Source organism: Herpailurus yagouaroundi, unplaced genomic scaffold (assembly GCF_014898765.1).
Source record: "Herpailurus yagouaroundi ecotype Mexico unplaced genomic scaffold, PumYag 100, whole genome shotgun sequence".
Lineage (NCBI taxonomy): Eukaryota > Metazoa > Chordata > Mammalia > Carnivora > Felidae > Herpailurus > Herpailurus yagouaroundi.
Window position 1 is genome coordinate 16,029,035 of NW_024412391.1, and position 17,164 is coordinate 16,046,198.

Sequence of the window (17,164 nt, forward strand, 5' to 3'; positions counted from 1 at the left end):
GAAGCATGCTAGTGCCTGGAAGGTGGCATGCAGGGGGCTTCTGACGTGCTTGAAATACTCATTTTCTTTATCATTCTAGGTTTGTAATAATTCCCCTTGGATTTAGTTATCTGCCATTGTATAACACATTACTGAAAAACTTAACCAGATTAAAAGGACAAATCCTTATTTTCCCACACGATTTTTGTGGGCCGGAGATTTGGGAGTGTTCTCAGCTAGTGCCTCCTTGAGGTCTTTCGTGAGGCTGCAGTCCAGATGTTGGCCAAAGTTGTGGTCATCAGAAGGCATGAGGGAAGCTGGAGAATCTGCCTCCAGGGTCACTCAGTCTCGTGACTGGTGCCTTGGTGCAGGCTGTTGGCAGGACGCCGAGTCCCTTGCCACGTAGACTTCTCCATGGGGCTGGTCAGTGTTCTTATAACATTGTGGCTGGCTTCCCCCACAGTGAGGGATACAAGAGAGCACAAAGTGCAAGGCAAAATTATTTTTATGAACAAAATATTCATAGACACCTAGTCTTTGAAGCCACACCCCAACATTTCTGCAGTATTCCGTTGGATAAAAAAGGTCAGCTCTGTTCAGTGTGGCTCGGGACTAGAAAAGGGAATGAATACCGGAAACCAAGAATCACCGGGGGCCTCTTAAAGGTCAGCTGCTATATTAGTATGCTACAACCGCTGTGACAAAATACCACAGACGAGGGGGCTTAAACAACAGAAACTTCTTTGCTCACAGTTCTGGAGTCTAGGAAATCCAAGATTAGAGTGCCAAGAGTGTTGGTGTATGGTGAGAGCTTTCCTTGGGGGGCCAGAGCAAGTGCTGTGTTATCTCTCCTTTAAAGACACTAATCCTTTCAGATCAGGACTCCACCTTTATGACCTCATTTAACCTTAATTACTTCCCTAGAGGGCCCATCTCCAAATAGAGTCACACACCGTGGGTTAGGGCTTGAATATGAATTTGGGGGGGGGGGGGAGACAAATATTTTGTGGACTTTTCTATGATTTTGCTATAATCGAATACAAAGTTAACCCTTTAAAAAAATTTTTTTTCAACGTTTATTTATTTTGGGGACAGAGAGAGACAGAGCATGAACAGGGAAGGGGCAGAGAGAGAGGGAGACACAGAATCGGAAATAGGCTCCAGGCTCTGAGCCATCAGCCCAGAGCCCGACGCGGGGCTCGAACTCACGGACCGCGAGATCGTGACCTGGCTGAAGTCGGACGCTTAACCGACTGCGCCACCCAGGCGCCCCCAAAGTTAACCCTTTTAAATGGCTGATCATTTCTCAGACCTGTAGAAAGATATGATCTTTAGAGTAAATGCACGTGGGTGCACACACACAGCACGAAATGCTAAGTAGAATGAAGTGTAAAGGTAAGTAAGCAAGCACATTCTAACGCTGCATTTTTTTTTTAAACAAGGATAAAGAGAAAAATTCTAAAAGTTCTATGAAAACAAAGGTATTTAACCTATAGTTTTACTTTAGGTTTCTTTGTAGCATTGCACGCAAGGCAGCAACGGTGTCTTCGTAGTGCTGTGGGAAGAGAACTGTCAAACTAGAATTCTATACTCAGCCAAACTATCATCCAACAGCAAACGCGAAAGAAAAGTATTTTTAAACAGAAGGATTTACCATAAATAGTCTGTCAATCACTTTGTAAGAATTATTCAAAGATTTACTCCAGCATGAACAAATACATACTCAGAAGGCAATAGTGGGATTGAAGGAGTAAGATGAACATGGAGTTAGGATAAGCAGTAGTAATCATAAATAGATGATATTTTAACTTTGTAAAGTTTAATAACAATCTCAAAGATTCCAGAAGACAGCAATATGATAAATACTGGTGTTGAAGGCAGTTCTACATGGTAGTCAAAGCGTGCTAAGTTTGTTTGTTTTGGTCTGGTTTGGGAGGAATATGTTGTCGATTATTACTTATAAATATTTATTTATTTAAATCATCTCTACCCCACAACGTGGGGCTTGAACTCACGACCCCAAGACCAAGAGTTGAATACTCTCCTGACTGAGCCAGTCAGACACCCCAAGATGTTAATTATTAATGTTAAACTTTGTCAGAAAAACATACGGATTCGTAACTAAGAATGTAAATGGAATGCAAAGCTTTAAAAATGTTGACATAGGGGCACCTCGGTAGCCCCGTCGGTTAAGCGTCTGACTCTTGATTTTAGCTCAGGTCACGTTCTTACAGTTCATGAGATTGAGATCCACATCGGGCTCCGCCTTGACAGCATGGAGCCAGCTTGGGATTCTCTCTCTCCCTCTCCCTCTCTGCCCCTCTCCCACTTGCACGCGTGTGCGCGTGCACGCTCTCTCTCAAAATAAAAACGTTAAAAAAAATAGAAGTATTGAAATAAAAATGGAATGAAGAAAATTTGAAGTTTAATGGAAAACAATGGAGTATATAAATAGAAGAAAACCAAATAAGTTGGGCAGAATTCAGTGTAAATGTATTAGTTGTCTCTTGCTAAGTGACAAATTAGTGCCAAACTTAGCAGCTTATAACAGACATCATCTCGTAGTATCTGTGGTCAGGGATCTGCAAGTGGCTTAGCTTCTGGTTCGGTCCAGGGTCCTCATGAAGCCCCAGTCAAGCCATCAGCCAAAGCTGCACCCACCTAGGTCTGGAAGATCCACTTCCAGTTTCACTCATGTAGTTGTTGACAAGCCTCAGTTTCTCCTTGGCTGTTGGCCAGATGCTTCAGTTTCTCACTTTGGCAGCCTGTGTGTAGGCTGCTCGAACGTCCCCACAGCATGGCAGTGGCTCTTCCCAAAGTAAGTGAACTGGAGGGGAGGTTCGGATGGGAGCTGCAGGGTGTTATAACCTCATCTCGAAAGGGACATGGCCTCACCTCTGGTGTGTTCCCTTGGTTACAGAGACCAAGTCTGGTATAATGTGGGAGGGGACTACACAGGGATGTGGATATTTTCAAAAGTAGAGATTTGGGGGGACCATTGTAGAGACTGCCTAGCAAACAAAAGTATTTTCAGTGTAATAAATGTAAGTAGGCTTGCTGACATTATTAAAGGATTACTTATTAAAAGAGTGGCCGGTCAGGTAAACAAAATAAGAGATCTATTATATAGCCTTTCACAAAAGACACGCCTAAACAGAAGGACAAGGAAACACTTAAAATCTATCAAAAATACATGCTTGAGATATACGAACACTAATTGCTGCTTAGCAATAGTAATACAAGCCAGAATAGGAATCAGGATTTAGAGCATTAAAAAGGACAAAGTGGGATTTTGTATTGTGACAAAAGAAATGATCTAAAAAATGATGTAACAGGAATGAACTTGTATGTACAGTGGACCCTTGAACACGGGTTTGAACTGCGTCGTCCAGTTATACATCGATTTTTTTTCCCGATAAATACAGTACAGTACATAACTGTATTTTTCTTCTGATTTTTTTTTAAGTGTATTAATTTATTTTGAGAAAGCAAGCAGGGGAAGGTCAGAGAGAGAGGGAGAGAGAAGGAGGGAGAGAGAGAGAGAGAGAAAGAGAGAGAGAATCCCAAGTAGGCTCCGCAGTGTTAGTGCAGAGCCCAACAGGAGGCTCGAACTCAAGATTCGAATCCAGAGGGGCGCCTGGGTGGCGCAGTCGGTTAAGCGTCCGACTTCAGCCAGGTCACGATCTCGCGGTCCGTGAGTTCGAGCCCCGCGTCAGGCTCTGGGCTGATGGCTCGGAGCCTGGAGCCTGTTTCCGATTCTGTGTCTCCCTCTCTCTGTGCCCCTCCCCCGTTCATGCTCTGTCTCTCTCTGTCCCCAAAATAAATAAACGTTGAAAAAAAAAAAATTAAAAAAAAAAAAAAAAAAAAAAAAAAGAACCGAATCCAGAGATCATGACCTGAACTGAAATCAATGTCCGACACTTAGCTGACTGAGCCACTCAGGCACTCCTTCCTTCTGCTTTTCTTAACGTTTCCTTTTCTCTGGCTTTATTGTAAGAATACAATATACAGTGCATCTAATCTGTAAAATATGTGCTAATTGACTATGGCTTGTTGCTATGGCTTCCAGTTAATAGTAGGCTATTAGTAGTTAAGTTTTGGGGGGAGTCCAAAGTTCCGCGTGAATTTTCGACTGCTTAGTGGTTCAGTGCCCCTCATCCCTGCACTGCTCAAGTACAGTTAAGTACTAAGTATTAACTGTACTTAATAACATTGCTTCAAAATATGTGCAGCACCATCTTAAAGAAATACAAGAAATTAAGTTCGGGAGACTGTAAACACTTCTCTCTCAGAAACTGACAAATCATACTCTAAAAAGGTAAGACTGTAGTTGATCTGTAGATCACTGATAACAAAACTGACCTCATATTTAGAACCCTATATTCAAGAGAGAATTTAAAATTTTTTAAATTGAGAAACATACATCTAGAGAATTGCATAAGACTCATAGTCGTATTCTGTACATTGTATCCAATTATGTAGAACACCCAGGTAACTGGCCCTATGTGTTAGGTAGTTGCATGTTTCTGGTATCCCAGAAATGTGATATACATCCTTCTGGATCATACCCACCCCCGGTAGAAATCACTATTCTGATATTTACGGTAGTAATTGCTTGGCTCTTTCTTTAGATTTTTACCCCGCGTATGCATTCATAAACAGTAAGGTTTGGTTTTGAACATTATGTCAATAGAATCATGCTATAGTTTCTATCTTTTTTTTTTTCCACTCAGTATTTCTGTCTAAGATTTACCCTTGTTTCTACTGGAGGGCTGGTTCATTTTAATTGTATATTTCCTTGACTGAATCCTTCCAGGCTTATTTATATTCATTCTTCTGTTAGTGGGCATTTGGGTTGTTTTCGGTTTTGAGCACTTACTAATGACATGGCAGCAAACAGCATTCCTGTACCCACACCACACCGCCTCATTACCATAGCTTTCTCTCTTTATATGTAAGCATTTATTTCTGTAGGGTATGTCTCTAGGGATGGAATTGGTAGATCATTGTTGGACTGTTTTTCAAAGTGATTGTACCAATTTACATTCCAGCCAGGCAGGTGAGATTTCCTGAGGCCAAGACTTGATGTCAAATTTTAAATTAATCAGAGGGGTGTATTAGATCTTCTTTATTGAGATATAACTCAGATACCGTAAAATTCACTTTTTTAAAAGTGTATAATTCAGTGGTCTTTTTTTTTCTTTTTCAGTTTATTTATTTATTTTGAGAGAGAGAGCAAGCATGTGTAGGGGAGGGGCAGACAAAGAGAATCCCAAGCAGTCTCCACACTGCCATCATGGAGGCCGACATGGGGCTCGAACTCACAAATCAGGAGGTCGTGACTTGAGCCGAAATCAAGAGTCGGATGCTTAACGGACTGAGCCACCCAGGTGCTCCTGATTCAGTGGTCTTTAGTATATTCACAAAGTTATCTACCCGCCACCACTGAAACCAGAACATTTTCATCACTTGAAAGAGAAACCCCCAACCCACTATCAGTCACTCCCTATTCTCCCCTCCTCTCAGCCCCTGGAAAGCAATCTGCTTCCTGTCCCTCTGGATTTGCCTGTTCTAGACACTTAATATAAATGGGATCATGCAATATGTGGTCTTTTGTCTCTGGTTTCTTTCACTTACAGTAACATTTTCAAGGTTCATCTATATATACAAGTATCAGTACTTGATTTTTATGGCTGAATGATATTCCATTGAGAGGCTATCCCATATTTTTATTTACCCATTTATTTGTTGGTGGACATTTGGGTTGTTTCCACTTTCCAGCTTTTATGTATAATGCTACTATGAACAGTCATGCGTAATTTTTTATGTGAATATGTTTTTCCATTCTCTTGGGCATATACCTAGGAATAGAGTTGCTGTGTCATAACGTAACTCTGTGTTTAACTTTCTGAGGGGAACTGCCAAACTCTTTTCCAAAATGGGTGCATCATTTTACATTCTTGCCCACCATGCACGAAGGTTCCAATGTCTCCACATCCCCACCGATGCTCATTATTGTCTTTGTTGTTATATATCTCATAGTAGGTGTGATGAAGTGTATTTCATTGTGGTTATTTTTTTCCATTGAAAAAATTTTATTGAAAAAAAATTGTACAAATAAGTTCTTGGCTTGACAGTAACAAAAGCTGCATTTCATTAATGACTAATAGTGTTGAGTATCTTTTCATGTGCTTATTGGGCATTTGTATGTCTTCTTTGAAGAAAGGTTCAGTCACATCCTTTGCTCATTTTAAAAATTGGGTTATTTGTCTTTTATTGAGTTGTAATCATTAACCAAATACATTTTGGATACTAGGTCTTTATTAGATACATAATTTGCAAAGATTTCCTCCCATTCTGTGGGCTTTTTAGTTTCCTGGTTGTGTCCTTTGAAGTACCGAAGTTTTAAATTTTGATGAAGCCCAATTTGTCTAGTTTTTGGTTTTTTGTTTTTTTTTTTTTTGGTTGTTTGTGCTTCCGGTATTGTACTAAAGGAAACCATTGTCCAGTCCAGGGTCATGAAGATTTATACCTGTGCAGTCTTCTAAGAGTTTTATAATTTTATCTTTTACATTTAGGTCTTTGGTACATTTTGAGGTATCTTTGTATATAGTGTGAGGTAGGGGTCCAGTTTCATTCTTTTGCATGTGGGTATCTGGTTGAAATAGGAGTTTGCAGTTGTCTAAGCACTGCCTGGTGAAAGATTCTTTTTCCATTGCATTGCCTTGGCATCCTCGTCAAGTCATAGTGGTTTTAATTTGTAATTCCCTAATTAACTGATGAGTTTGGGAAATGTTTTCTATGTTTATTAGCCATTTGAATATCCTTTCTATTGAAATACCCAGTTTTTTATTGGGTTATCTGCCTTATTCGTACTGATTTCTAGGAGTTCTTTTTTGGTTGTGTATGTTGCAGATAGCTTTTCCCACTCAGGTTTGTCTGTTTTCTCTCTCCTGGTGTCTTAATGAACAGAACTTCTTTAATGTAGTCACATTGATCAATCTTTGACTTTTGGAATACTGTTTTTGGTGTCTTGCTGAAGACATCTTCTACCCCAAGGTCTCAAATATATTTTTCCATGATATTTTTTATAAGCATTATCTCTTAAGATAAAGATAAACTTAAGATAAACTTTTTTAAAGGTCTATTTATTTATTGGAGAGAGAGCAAGAGAGCAAGAGAGAGAGAGCGAGCCTGAGCGTAAGTATGAGCTCTCGAGGGAGGAGCAGAGGGAGAGGGAGAAAGAATCCCAAGCCAGCTCCGAATTGTCAGTGCAGATCTCAATGCGGGCTCAAACTCAGGAACCATGGGATCATGACCTGAGCCAAAACCAAGCTGGACGCTTAACCGACTGAGCCACCCCGGCACCCTGCATTATAGTTTTAGCTTTCATGTTTTAGGTCTATAAACTACTTGGAATTGTTTTTTGGATATGGTATGAGGTAGCAATTTAACTCCCCAGCCATGGCTACTGAGTAGTCCTGGTACCATTTGTTGAAATACCTGTTCGTATCCACTGCTATACAATGTCAGCTTTGTCATAAATCAGGTATCCTTGTACACACTGTTCTGTTTCTGGGGTCCTGGGCTCCACTGCTCTATACTTCTGTTTCCACCCCAGCAACACATTCTTTATTATCACAGCTTTATCATAACGTCGACAGACGGTAGACCAGATCCTCCCTTATTCCGCAGGAGTGTCTCCCGGCTCTTGTTTTGCATCCTTATTTTTCTGTGTAGTTTTATCAGGGATTGTTTAGCCTGGCCCTCAGTCAAGTTTGCCTCTTCCTGGGATGCTTCCACCAAGGGCATTAATAACAACCGCCATGTTGTCACCTGGGCAGTGCTGTTCCCCAGATTTTTCACTCATTAGGACTTCAGGGCTATTTCTCACAGGTAGTTAGTGAGACCAGCCATCCCGGTACTGCCAAAATGCCAAAATGTGTCTTTGACCTCTGACCCTTTGATTGACTTCCAGAAACCACAGTAGAAACCTGACTTGATGTCCACCTTGCTGTAACAGTTTTTACGCAAGTAAGCACAAATGTCCAAGAAAAACTCACATATAGCCTACTGGAATACCATTCATGAGGGGAAACCCATAGAGACTGACGCAATATCTGATGCACCGGGTCCCCCATTGTTCGTTCATTCTGGTTCGGTGTGCAGGGGTCTCTCAGGGCAGTTTTCACACCCTGAGAGAGGGATCATGACCCTTGGGCTTTGTGGGTTTTAAGCCGCATTAAGCACAGAAACACCACCTACTCACTGTTGTGAGCAGGGGAGGGATGGGGAAGTAATATAATACGATAGACATTACATCTGATGCCACAGCGGGGAAAAAATTGTAAGAGACCACCATGAACAATGGTACGAGAAATTGTAAGGGATCACCAGATAGAACCTGTTGTGACAGTGCCATTTTTTCGGGGAAGCAGCCCTTCCGGGGCATCATGGTCTGGGCTGCAAATCTTGCAGCTGTATGATGTGGCACATTAGTAGCAGGAATCTTCTTCTTTCAGGGTTGGGCAAGTACCAGTCCTTCTTCCCTTGGCATGATGGGAAGGAGCTCCAGTCTAAGCTTTGTGCTTGACCAGGACTGATTGCCTTACACACTTGACTGAGTCCAGTTGTCATAGAGGAACTCAACTTCTTTTGGGTGTTGGCCAGCAGATCAGTTTGGGATGAAATGACCCTTACCCCTCACTTGTTAATTCTCAGAATTACCATGGCAGTTCTTTTTGATTTTGTATGTATCCTGGCATAGATGGCATTTTAAAAGTTACAATTTTTCACTATAAACTTCCCACTCAGTTCTGCTTTCTTGCAATTATTTGTTGTCTCTTATTTTCTAATTTTCATTTTGATTTCCTCTTTGAGCCATTGGTTGCTCAAGAGTGTGTGGTTTACTTTCTATGTATTTGTGAATGTGCCAGTTTTTCTTTTGTTACTGATTTCTAGTCTCTTTTTTTAAGTTTATTTAATTTATTTTGAGAGAGCGTGTGCATGTGCACCCTCGCACGAAGGGTGGGAAAGGGTGGGCAAAGAGGAGGGGGGGGGGGCATGTACGAGAGATTATCCCAAGCAGGCTCCGTGCTGTCAGCGCAAAACCCAGCTCAAGGCTCAATCTCATAAACAGTGAGATCCTGACCTGAGCTGAGATCAAGAGACGGGCGCTTAACCGACTGAGCCACCCAGGTGTCCCGATTTCTCGTTTTATTTCATTGTGATGAGAAAAGATACTTGGTATGATTTTAATCTTCTTAACCTTGTGAAGACTTGTTTTGTGACCTAACAGGTGATCAATCCTGGAGAATGTTCTTTGTGCTCTTGGGAAGAATGTGTATCCTGCTGCCATTGGGTAGAATGTTCTGTGTATGTCAGGTCCATTTGGTCTGTAACGTTATTCCAGTCCACTTGATTTTCTCTCTGGATGTTGTATCCATTATTGAAAATAGAGTCTTGAAGTGTTTTACTATTATTGTATTGCTGTGTTTCCCATCAGATATGTCAATGTTTGCTTTATATATTTAGGTTTTTGAAAACTGTTTTGACTGTTTGGTCCTTGCGTTTCTGTATAAATTTTAGGAACAGCTTTGAATGTCTGCAACAAAAGACTGCCAGCATTTTGGTAGGGATTACATTGAATAGAACAATAGACCTACTTGAGTAAATCATTTTGGGAGAATTGCCATCTTGATATTGAGTCTTCCAGTCCATGATCAGAGACTGCTTCTGAAATTACTTTGATTTCTCAGCAGGCTTTTGTAGTTTTTGGTGGGAAGGTCTTGCACTGTTTTATTAAATGCATTTCTAAGTATTTCTTTTTGATGTTATTATGAATGGAATTATTAATTTCATTTTGGATTATTGTTGTCAATATTTTTGCAGGTTCATCTTGTATCCTGTAGCCTTGCTATGGTCATTTATTAGTTGTATTTGTGTGTGTGTGTGTGTGTGTGTGGGTGTGGGTGTGTGTGTGTTTTGGTAAGGAGTTTTGTGTCTATGACAGAAATGCTGGGCTGTAGTTTTCTTGTGAACATTTGTTAGGCTTGTTCATAGGTAATCCTGGCATCGCAGCATTAGCTGGGAAGTCGTGCACCCTCATTTATTTCCTGGGAGAGTTTCTGGAAGATTGGTATTATTTGAAATATTTCATAGAAGTAACCAGTGACGTCACTGGGACCTGTGCTTTTCTTTGAGGGAAGGTTTTAAATAACTCCTAGACCTATTTAGATTGTGCATTTCTTCATGAGCCAATTTTAGTAGTTTGGCATTTTGGGGGACAAAGTCCTGGAAATGGCATATAGTTGTTCGTAATATCCCCTTATCATCATTTAAGTTTCCTTAGGGTCAGTAGTGTTATTCCTTTCTTCGTTCCTTATTTTGATAATTTGTGTTTTTTCTTTTCTTTTTTTTTCCCTTGATTAGTCTAGCTAAAGATTTGTCAATTTTGTTGATCTTTTCAAAGAACTAACTTTGGGTTTTATTGATTTTCTTTATTATCATTATTTTTTTCTGCATTCTAGTCTATTGATCTCTGTTCTGATTTTATTTCCTTTCTTTTGCTTGCTGTCGGGTTGATTCACTCTTGTTTTTCTAATGTCTTAATTGTGGAAGTTTTGGTTATGGATTCGGGACTTTTCTTCTTTGGTATTGGTGTTTAAAACTCTACATTTCCCTCCCAGCATTGCTTTAGCTACATCTCATAAATTTTCATGTGTCTTTGTTTTCATTCAGTTTAAAATATTTTTCCATTTTCCATATGATTTATTGAATCTGAATGTGTGACTCTTGTGGACAGCATATAATTGGATCTTGCTTTTTTTATCCTGTCTGGCCATTTCTATTTTTTCAGTTGGGATAATTAGACTATTCACATTTGATATAATTATTAATAGAGTTGGATTTACTTTTGCCATTGTGCTGATTGTTCTATGTCTCCTGTCTTTTTCTGTTTCTCTCCTCTTTGACTACCTTGTTTTGTGTTAAATAAATATTTTCAGTGTATCATTTTAATGTCTCTGTCAGTATTTTAACTTTTTTTCCAGTTTTTTCTTAGCTGTTACTCTAGGGATTAGAATATGCATTTTACTTTACCACAGACTGCTTCAGATTAATACTAATTTAATTTTAGTAAAATACAGAATCTTTTCTCCAATATAGTTTCATTCTCTCTGGGCTCCTATTTGCTATAATTGCCATATATATGGCATGTATGTGTTATAAATCCAGGAATATACAGTTGATCCTTGAACAATGTGGGGAGTAGGGGAGCCAGCCCTCCATCGAGTTAAAAATCTGCATATAATTTTTGACTTCTCCAGAATTTAACTCCTAATAGTCTACTGTTGACCAGAAGCCTTACTGATACCATAAACCACGTATTTTGTGTTATATGTATTAAATGCTATATTCTTATAATAAAGTAGGCTAGAGAAAAGAAAATGTCATTAAGAAAATTATAAGGAAGAGAAAATATATTTGCAGTACTCTATCATAAGAAGTCTGCATATAAGTTGATCCATGTAGTTCAAACCTGTGTTGTTCAAGGGTCAACTGTAGGGTTATAATTATTGCTTTATACCATTTCATGTCCTTTAAAGTAGTGAAGAAGAGAAATGAAAAAAAGTTGTCTATAGAGACTTTTGATATCAACTCACATAATTATCATGTCTAGTGCTCTTTATTTCGCCTTGATTATTCACATCACTGTTCGGTGTAAATCTTTAAGCATAAAGGACTTCCTTTAGGATGTTTTTTTTTGTAAATCTGTCAGCAGTGCTTTCTTTCAGTCATTGCTTCTCTGGGAATATCCTTATTTAGCCTTTGTTTTTTGGAGGATAGTTTTGCTGGATATAGAATTCTTGTTTTTATATTTCAGCACTTTGAATATGGCATTCTATGCCCTCTCTCTTCCCTTGTTTCAGGTGAAAAGTTAGCCATTGATTGTATTGATGATCCCTTTTGAAGCATGATGCAGTAGTTTTTACCTTGCTGCTGTCAAGATTTTCTCTTTGTCTTCTGCTTTCAGTGGATTGACTATGGTGTGTCACTGTGTGGATCTTCTTCTTTTTATTCTGCTTGGGATTTGTTGAGCTACTCAAGTGCATAGATTAATGCTTTTCATCAAATTTGGGCAGTTTTGTTAATCATTTCTTCATATATTCCTTTTGCCCTTTTGTCTCTCTATTTTCCTTCTGGGCCTCCTATTATGCAAATGTTCGTTCATACACTGGGTCATATTCCATAGATTTCCAAAGCTCTGCTCTTTTTTTTTTTTTTCATTCTTTTTTCTTTCTTAGCTGGATTATCTGATTTCTTTCTACTTCCTTCAGGTTTACTGATTTCTTTCTACTGCCAGTGCAAATCAGCCGTTGAATTGCAGATTTGAATTTTTCATTCATTATTGTACTTTCCAAATCCAGAATTTCTATTTGGCTTTTTAAAAGGAAACAAAACAAGTAAACAGAAACTCATTTCTCTTTATCGATATTCTCTCTTTGGTGAGGTATGATTGTCATGTCTTTAATTCTCTTTCATTCTTTAGACATGATTTCCTTTGTTTCTTTGAACGTGTTTATATTTATTGACAAAATCTTTGCCCAATAATTCCAATACCTGGGCTTCCTCAAGAATAATTGGTACGGTCTGGTTTTCTCCCCTACATATGGGGCATACTTTACTATTTCTTTTTTTTTTTTTTTAATTGTTTTTTAAACATTTTTATTTATTTTTGAGACAGAGAGAGACAGAGCATGAATGGGGGAGGGGCAGAGAGAGAAGGAGACACAGAATCGGAAGCAGGCTCCAGGCTCTGAGCCATCAGCCCAGAGCCCGACGCGGGGCTCGAACTCACGGACCGTGAGATCGTGACCTGAGCTGAAGTCGGACGCTCAACCGACTGAGCCACCCAGGCGCCCCTTTACTATTTCTTTAACATGTGTCATCACTTTTTGTCAAAAATTAGATATTTTATGTATCGTGGTAACTCCGTAAATCACATTTCTCTCTTCTCCATCCTCAGAGGTTGTTATTATTGCTGTTTGTTGTTGTTTGTTCAGTGACTTTCCTGGGCTAATTCTGCAGTCTTACTCTTTGTCATGTACAGGTACTGAAGTCTGCTTGATTAGATAAGTCATCAGATAATGATTTAATAGATTTTCTTTTTTCTTTTTAATGTTTATTTTTGAGAGAGAGAGCATGTGTGTGTATGCACAAGCAGGGGAGGGTCAGAGAGAGAGGGGGACAGAGGATACAGAGTGGGTTCTGTGCTGACAGCAGAGAGCCTGACGTGGGGCTCGAACTCACGAACCATGAGATCATGTCCTGAGCTGAAGTCAGATGCTCAATCGACTGAGCCACCCAGGAGCTCCTTGACAGATTTTCTTAAATGATTTAAGCCAATATATCTCCAAATCTTTTTCCAGTGGGCACTTTGTGTGTTGGGGTATGCCTTCCATGCTCTGGCAGTTCACAACTCTGCCTTAGCCTTCACTTCCTACTTGTGTAGAACCTCAAAGTCAAGGGATTAGGGCTTGTCTGGCCTTTCCTGGGCATTTGCACAGTCTTCTACATGTGCATGGCCTTCTGGATCCCCAGGAATATGTCAGATATTGCCAAGGCCTCCTGTGGAGATCTCATTTCTCAGATTTTCCTTTTAAGGTTTTCAGCCACCCTCTTATTTGTCCCGAGTGACATCATTGTCTCTGGCAACTGCAGTGATAAACACTGGCCACTGATTTTTTGGGACAAACTTGCTGAGGATAGGGCTTTCCTCACTGAATGAACTCCGAGTCAGATGAAATGAAGATCAGCTCCATGAATGAAGCTTTTTTAGGGAGCACGAGTCAGGTCAAATAGTGATATTTCCCTGGGGACTAGGCTTTTGATGGAGCTCCAAACCCATCTGTCTCCTCAGGTGGCTGCTAGGCTGCTGGCTTTCATAGCTACTACAGTTCTGAGGCTGCTGATTTCCAAGGCTTCCATGAAATTGGACAGAGGGAATAGAAATAGAGCAAAGGAGAACACCAGAAAGCTTGTTGTTCTTATGAAGATGTAACTTTTCTTGAGCAAATGTTGCTAGGATTGTTGCAAGCCTTTGGCTAATTTCTAGAGTGCTGAGCAAGTTAATTTTGGAACCTTATGCCAGTGTTCTCTTTGCTTTTATGGAGGAATGTATTTTCAGGGGTCCTCCACCCATAATTCCGAAAGTGTTCCTCAATCTCCCTGTGTTTTTAACTTCGATGCTTATTGCACCTGTTCTTTTTGATATCTGATCATGCCCTATATTTATTGTCAGCCATGAAAGCCCACTGTTCGATTTCATTGAGAGCTGCTTGCGAAATAAACATGAAATGGTTATTTATGAAGCTGCGTCAGCCATCATCCATCTTCCTAACTGTACTGCAAGGGAGTTGGCACCTGCTGTTTCAGGTCAGTTGTATGTTCCCTACCTGGCTGTTGTTTACATTAGTGTGTTTTGGTTTTAAGTCCCACGGGTCTGCAGGAGAGGTAGTAAGAATGATTTTTGAACCTTAGCTCTCTCTATATGCCTTTGCATTCTGCTAGGTGGGTCATTTATTTTTGTTGTTCTTTACTTAATTGGCGCTTTTTTTCTGAAGTTACTATTTCCCTGTGTGAAACATTAAAAAATTTTACTTAGAAGACAAGTAACACTCATGCCTTCAGTTCTTGCCGTGAGTTCTCCTTCATGGTTAAAAAAGTCCATTTGCTCTTATAGCTATAAGTATTCCACAGATTCCAATATTCATGGATATATTAATTCTTACAGATAAATAAACTTTGTTTCCTATATTTAAACTTTTATAGCTCAAGAAGTGCTTTTTCTATTTTTGATGACGTGTTTCTCATATGAGGTACTGATGCTGCGATCTAATCTCCTTATGCATATTTTGAATATGATTCTTCATGTACCATATGATGAAATGAGATATATTCATGGTGATCTGTATTTCCCCTAGTTCTTCAGCTTTTCTGTAGCTCTCCTAAGCCAGCGTTGAGATATGCAGCTGTGAGGACCTTGAACAAGGTAGGTCCTTTTGCCAACTATTGACTTGTATCCATGTTTGACTGAGAAACATTCATGTGAGGCATTTGGCTTTCTCTCAAGGTTAGTAGGCATGATTTATGGACTTCACTTCTAGAGCACCTTCCTTGTACTTGTGGCTTTAGGTATGGCCATTTTTGCATTCAACTAAAGACTAATAATTCATTTCTGACTGCTGAGCACTCTGTAGCTGAAAACCACATTGTCCAATATGATGGCCATTGGCCATGAGTGGCCATTTCCATTTAAATTAATCAAAATGAAATAAAATTAAAAATTCAGCCCCTCAGTCACTCTAGTCACACTTCATGTGCTCAATAGTGACATGGTTAGTGACCCTCATATTGGACAGTGCAAAAGTAAAGAACGTTTCTATTGCTGTAGAAATTTCTCTGGGACAATGCTGGTGTAACACAATGTGACTCACATACGTAATTTTAAATTTTATACTGACCACATTAAAACATTTTTCAAGATGAGATTAATTTTATTTTTTTATTTTTAAAATTTTTAATGTTTATTTTTGAGAGAGACAGAGCATGAGCGAGAAAGGGACAGAGAGAGAGACACACACACACACACACACACAGAATCCAAAGTAGGCTCCAGGCTCTGAGCTGTCAGCACAGCTGACACGTGCGGCTCGAACTCACAAACTGTGAGATCATGACCTGGGCTGAAGTCAGACGCTTAAGCCTAACCGATTGAGCCACCCAGGTGCCCTGTCAAGATGAAATTAATGATAATAATACATTTAATTTACCCTAATATACGTAAAATGTCATATCGACATGTAATCATTATAAAATTATTAAAGATCTATTTTGCCTTATATTTTTTCATATTAAATGTTTAATATCCAGTGTATATTTTATATTTAGAGCATATCTTAATTTGGACTAGCCACATTTCAAATGCTTATTAGTCACATTTGGCTATTGGCTACCATATTGGATAGCATAGTTCTATAGGATATAACTTAGAAACACAGAATAAGTAACCATAAATGAAAGTTTAAGGTAGTAGAAGACTTGTCATCAGGTAGTGTGTGATCAGTTATAAATTAATTGTATGAACAACTGGAGGAGAGAGAAGCCATGGAAGAAACTTTGTAGGACGGCCATGGAAGAACCCTGTATAGAATAACAATTAAAGATTTTTTTTTTTTAAGTTTTTATTTGAGAGAGAGCAAGAGAGCATAAGCAGAGGAGGGGCAGAGAGAGAGAGGGAGAGAGAGAATCCCAAGCAGGCTCCACACTGTCAGCGCAGAGCCCGACACGGGGCTCAAACCCATGAAACCACGAGATCATGACCTGAACTGAAACTGAGAGTCGGACGCTTAACTGACAGAGCCACCCAGGTGTCCCAATAGAGAATAACAATTAGAGTTATATTTTAAAGAGTTGACATAGGTCCACATTCTTTTATCTGTAATATTAGGGCCAGATGTGTCTCAGAATTCAGTATTGTGTGAGTTTTAGGAAGGTGATATGGTTCTATCTCTTACATACTCACCCCACTGAACCTCGAGCGATACCCTGCCATTAGACACATTAATATTTCTGTGGTATATATATGACTGTCCTCTTAAATTATTATTTAACTAGTTTTACATTAGTGTGGGTCGGATTTTCCTGTTAAAATGAATTTCGATGCCAATGCTTTGCTGAGTTTTCAAATTTTTTTAAATTGTGGGTAATGGATTCTATACCAGTATTGAGATAGTCAGAGGGGTGAACAATTTTGACAGAAGCAAAGAAGCCAGATGATAGACATGTTGTGATGAGCATGAACAAACCAATTTGGCTGGAGTTTGCTTAAAGACAGAAATGTTTTCTAAGTGATAAGCCATTAACACTCTTTGAGCAGTATTTACCACACTAGGTGCAATTCTCCGAGATCCTTACATCTAGTAGAATAGACATCCACGTACACATGTACTATAAAGAAAAACAGGCCAAGTGTAATAAAACACGGACTACGATATTGTTATAAAGGTTATAGAAACCTAGGAAGAGAAATGCTGTTATACACTATGACTCTGGCAGTAAATCATTTACCAAATGCTATTTCATACCGTATTAATTGGAAATGTTCTTCTTGAAACAATTACTT

General features: G+C 39.3%; 1 protein-coding gene across 1 annotated transcript in view; it reads left to right on the forward strand.

Annotated features, from left to right (window-relative positions):
- The window catches only part of COPG2 (coat protein complex I subunit gamma 2), a 116,174-nt gene that overhangs the window by 41,056 nt on the left and 57,954 nt on the right, over positions 1-17,164 (forward strand). The window contains exons 10-11 of the mRNA XM_040471944.1: positions 14,282-14,415; positions 14,964-15,031. Of these exons, the coding sequence (XP_040327878.1) occupies positions 14,282-14,415; positions 14,964-15,031 (202 nt within the window). The remainder of the gene's footprint in view (positions 1-14,281; positions 14,416-14,963; positions 15,032-17,164) is intronic.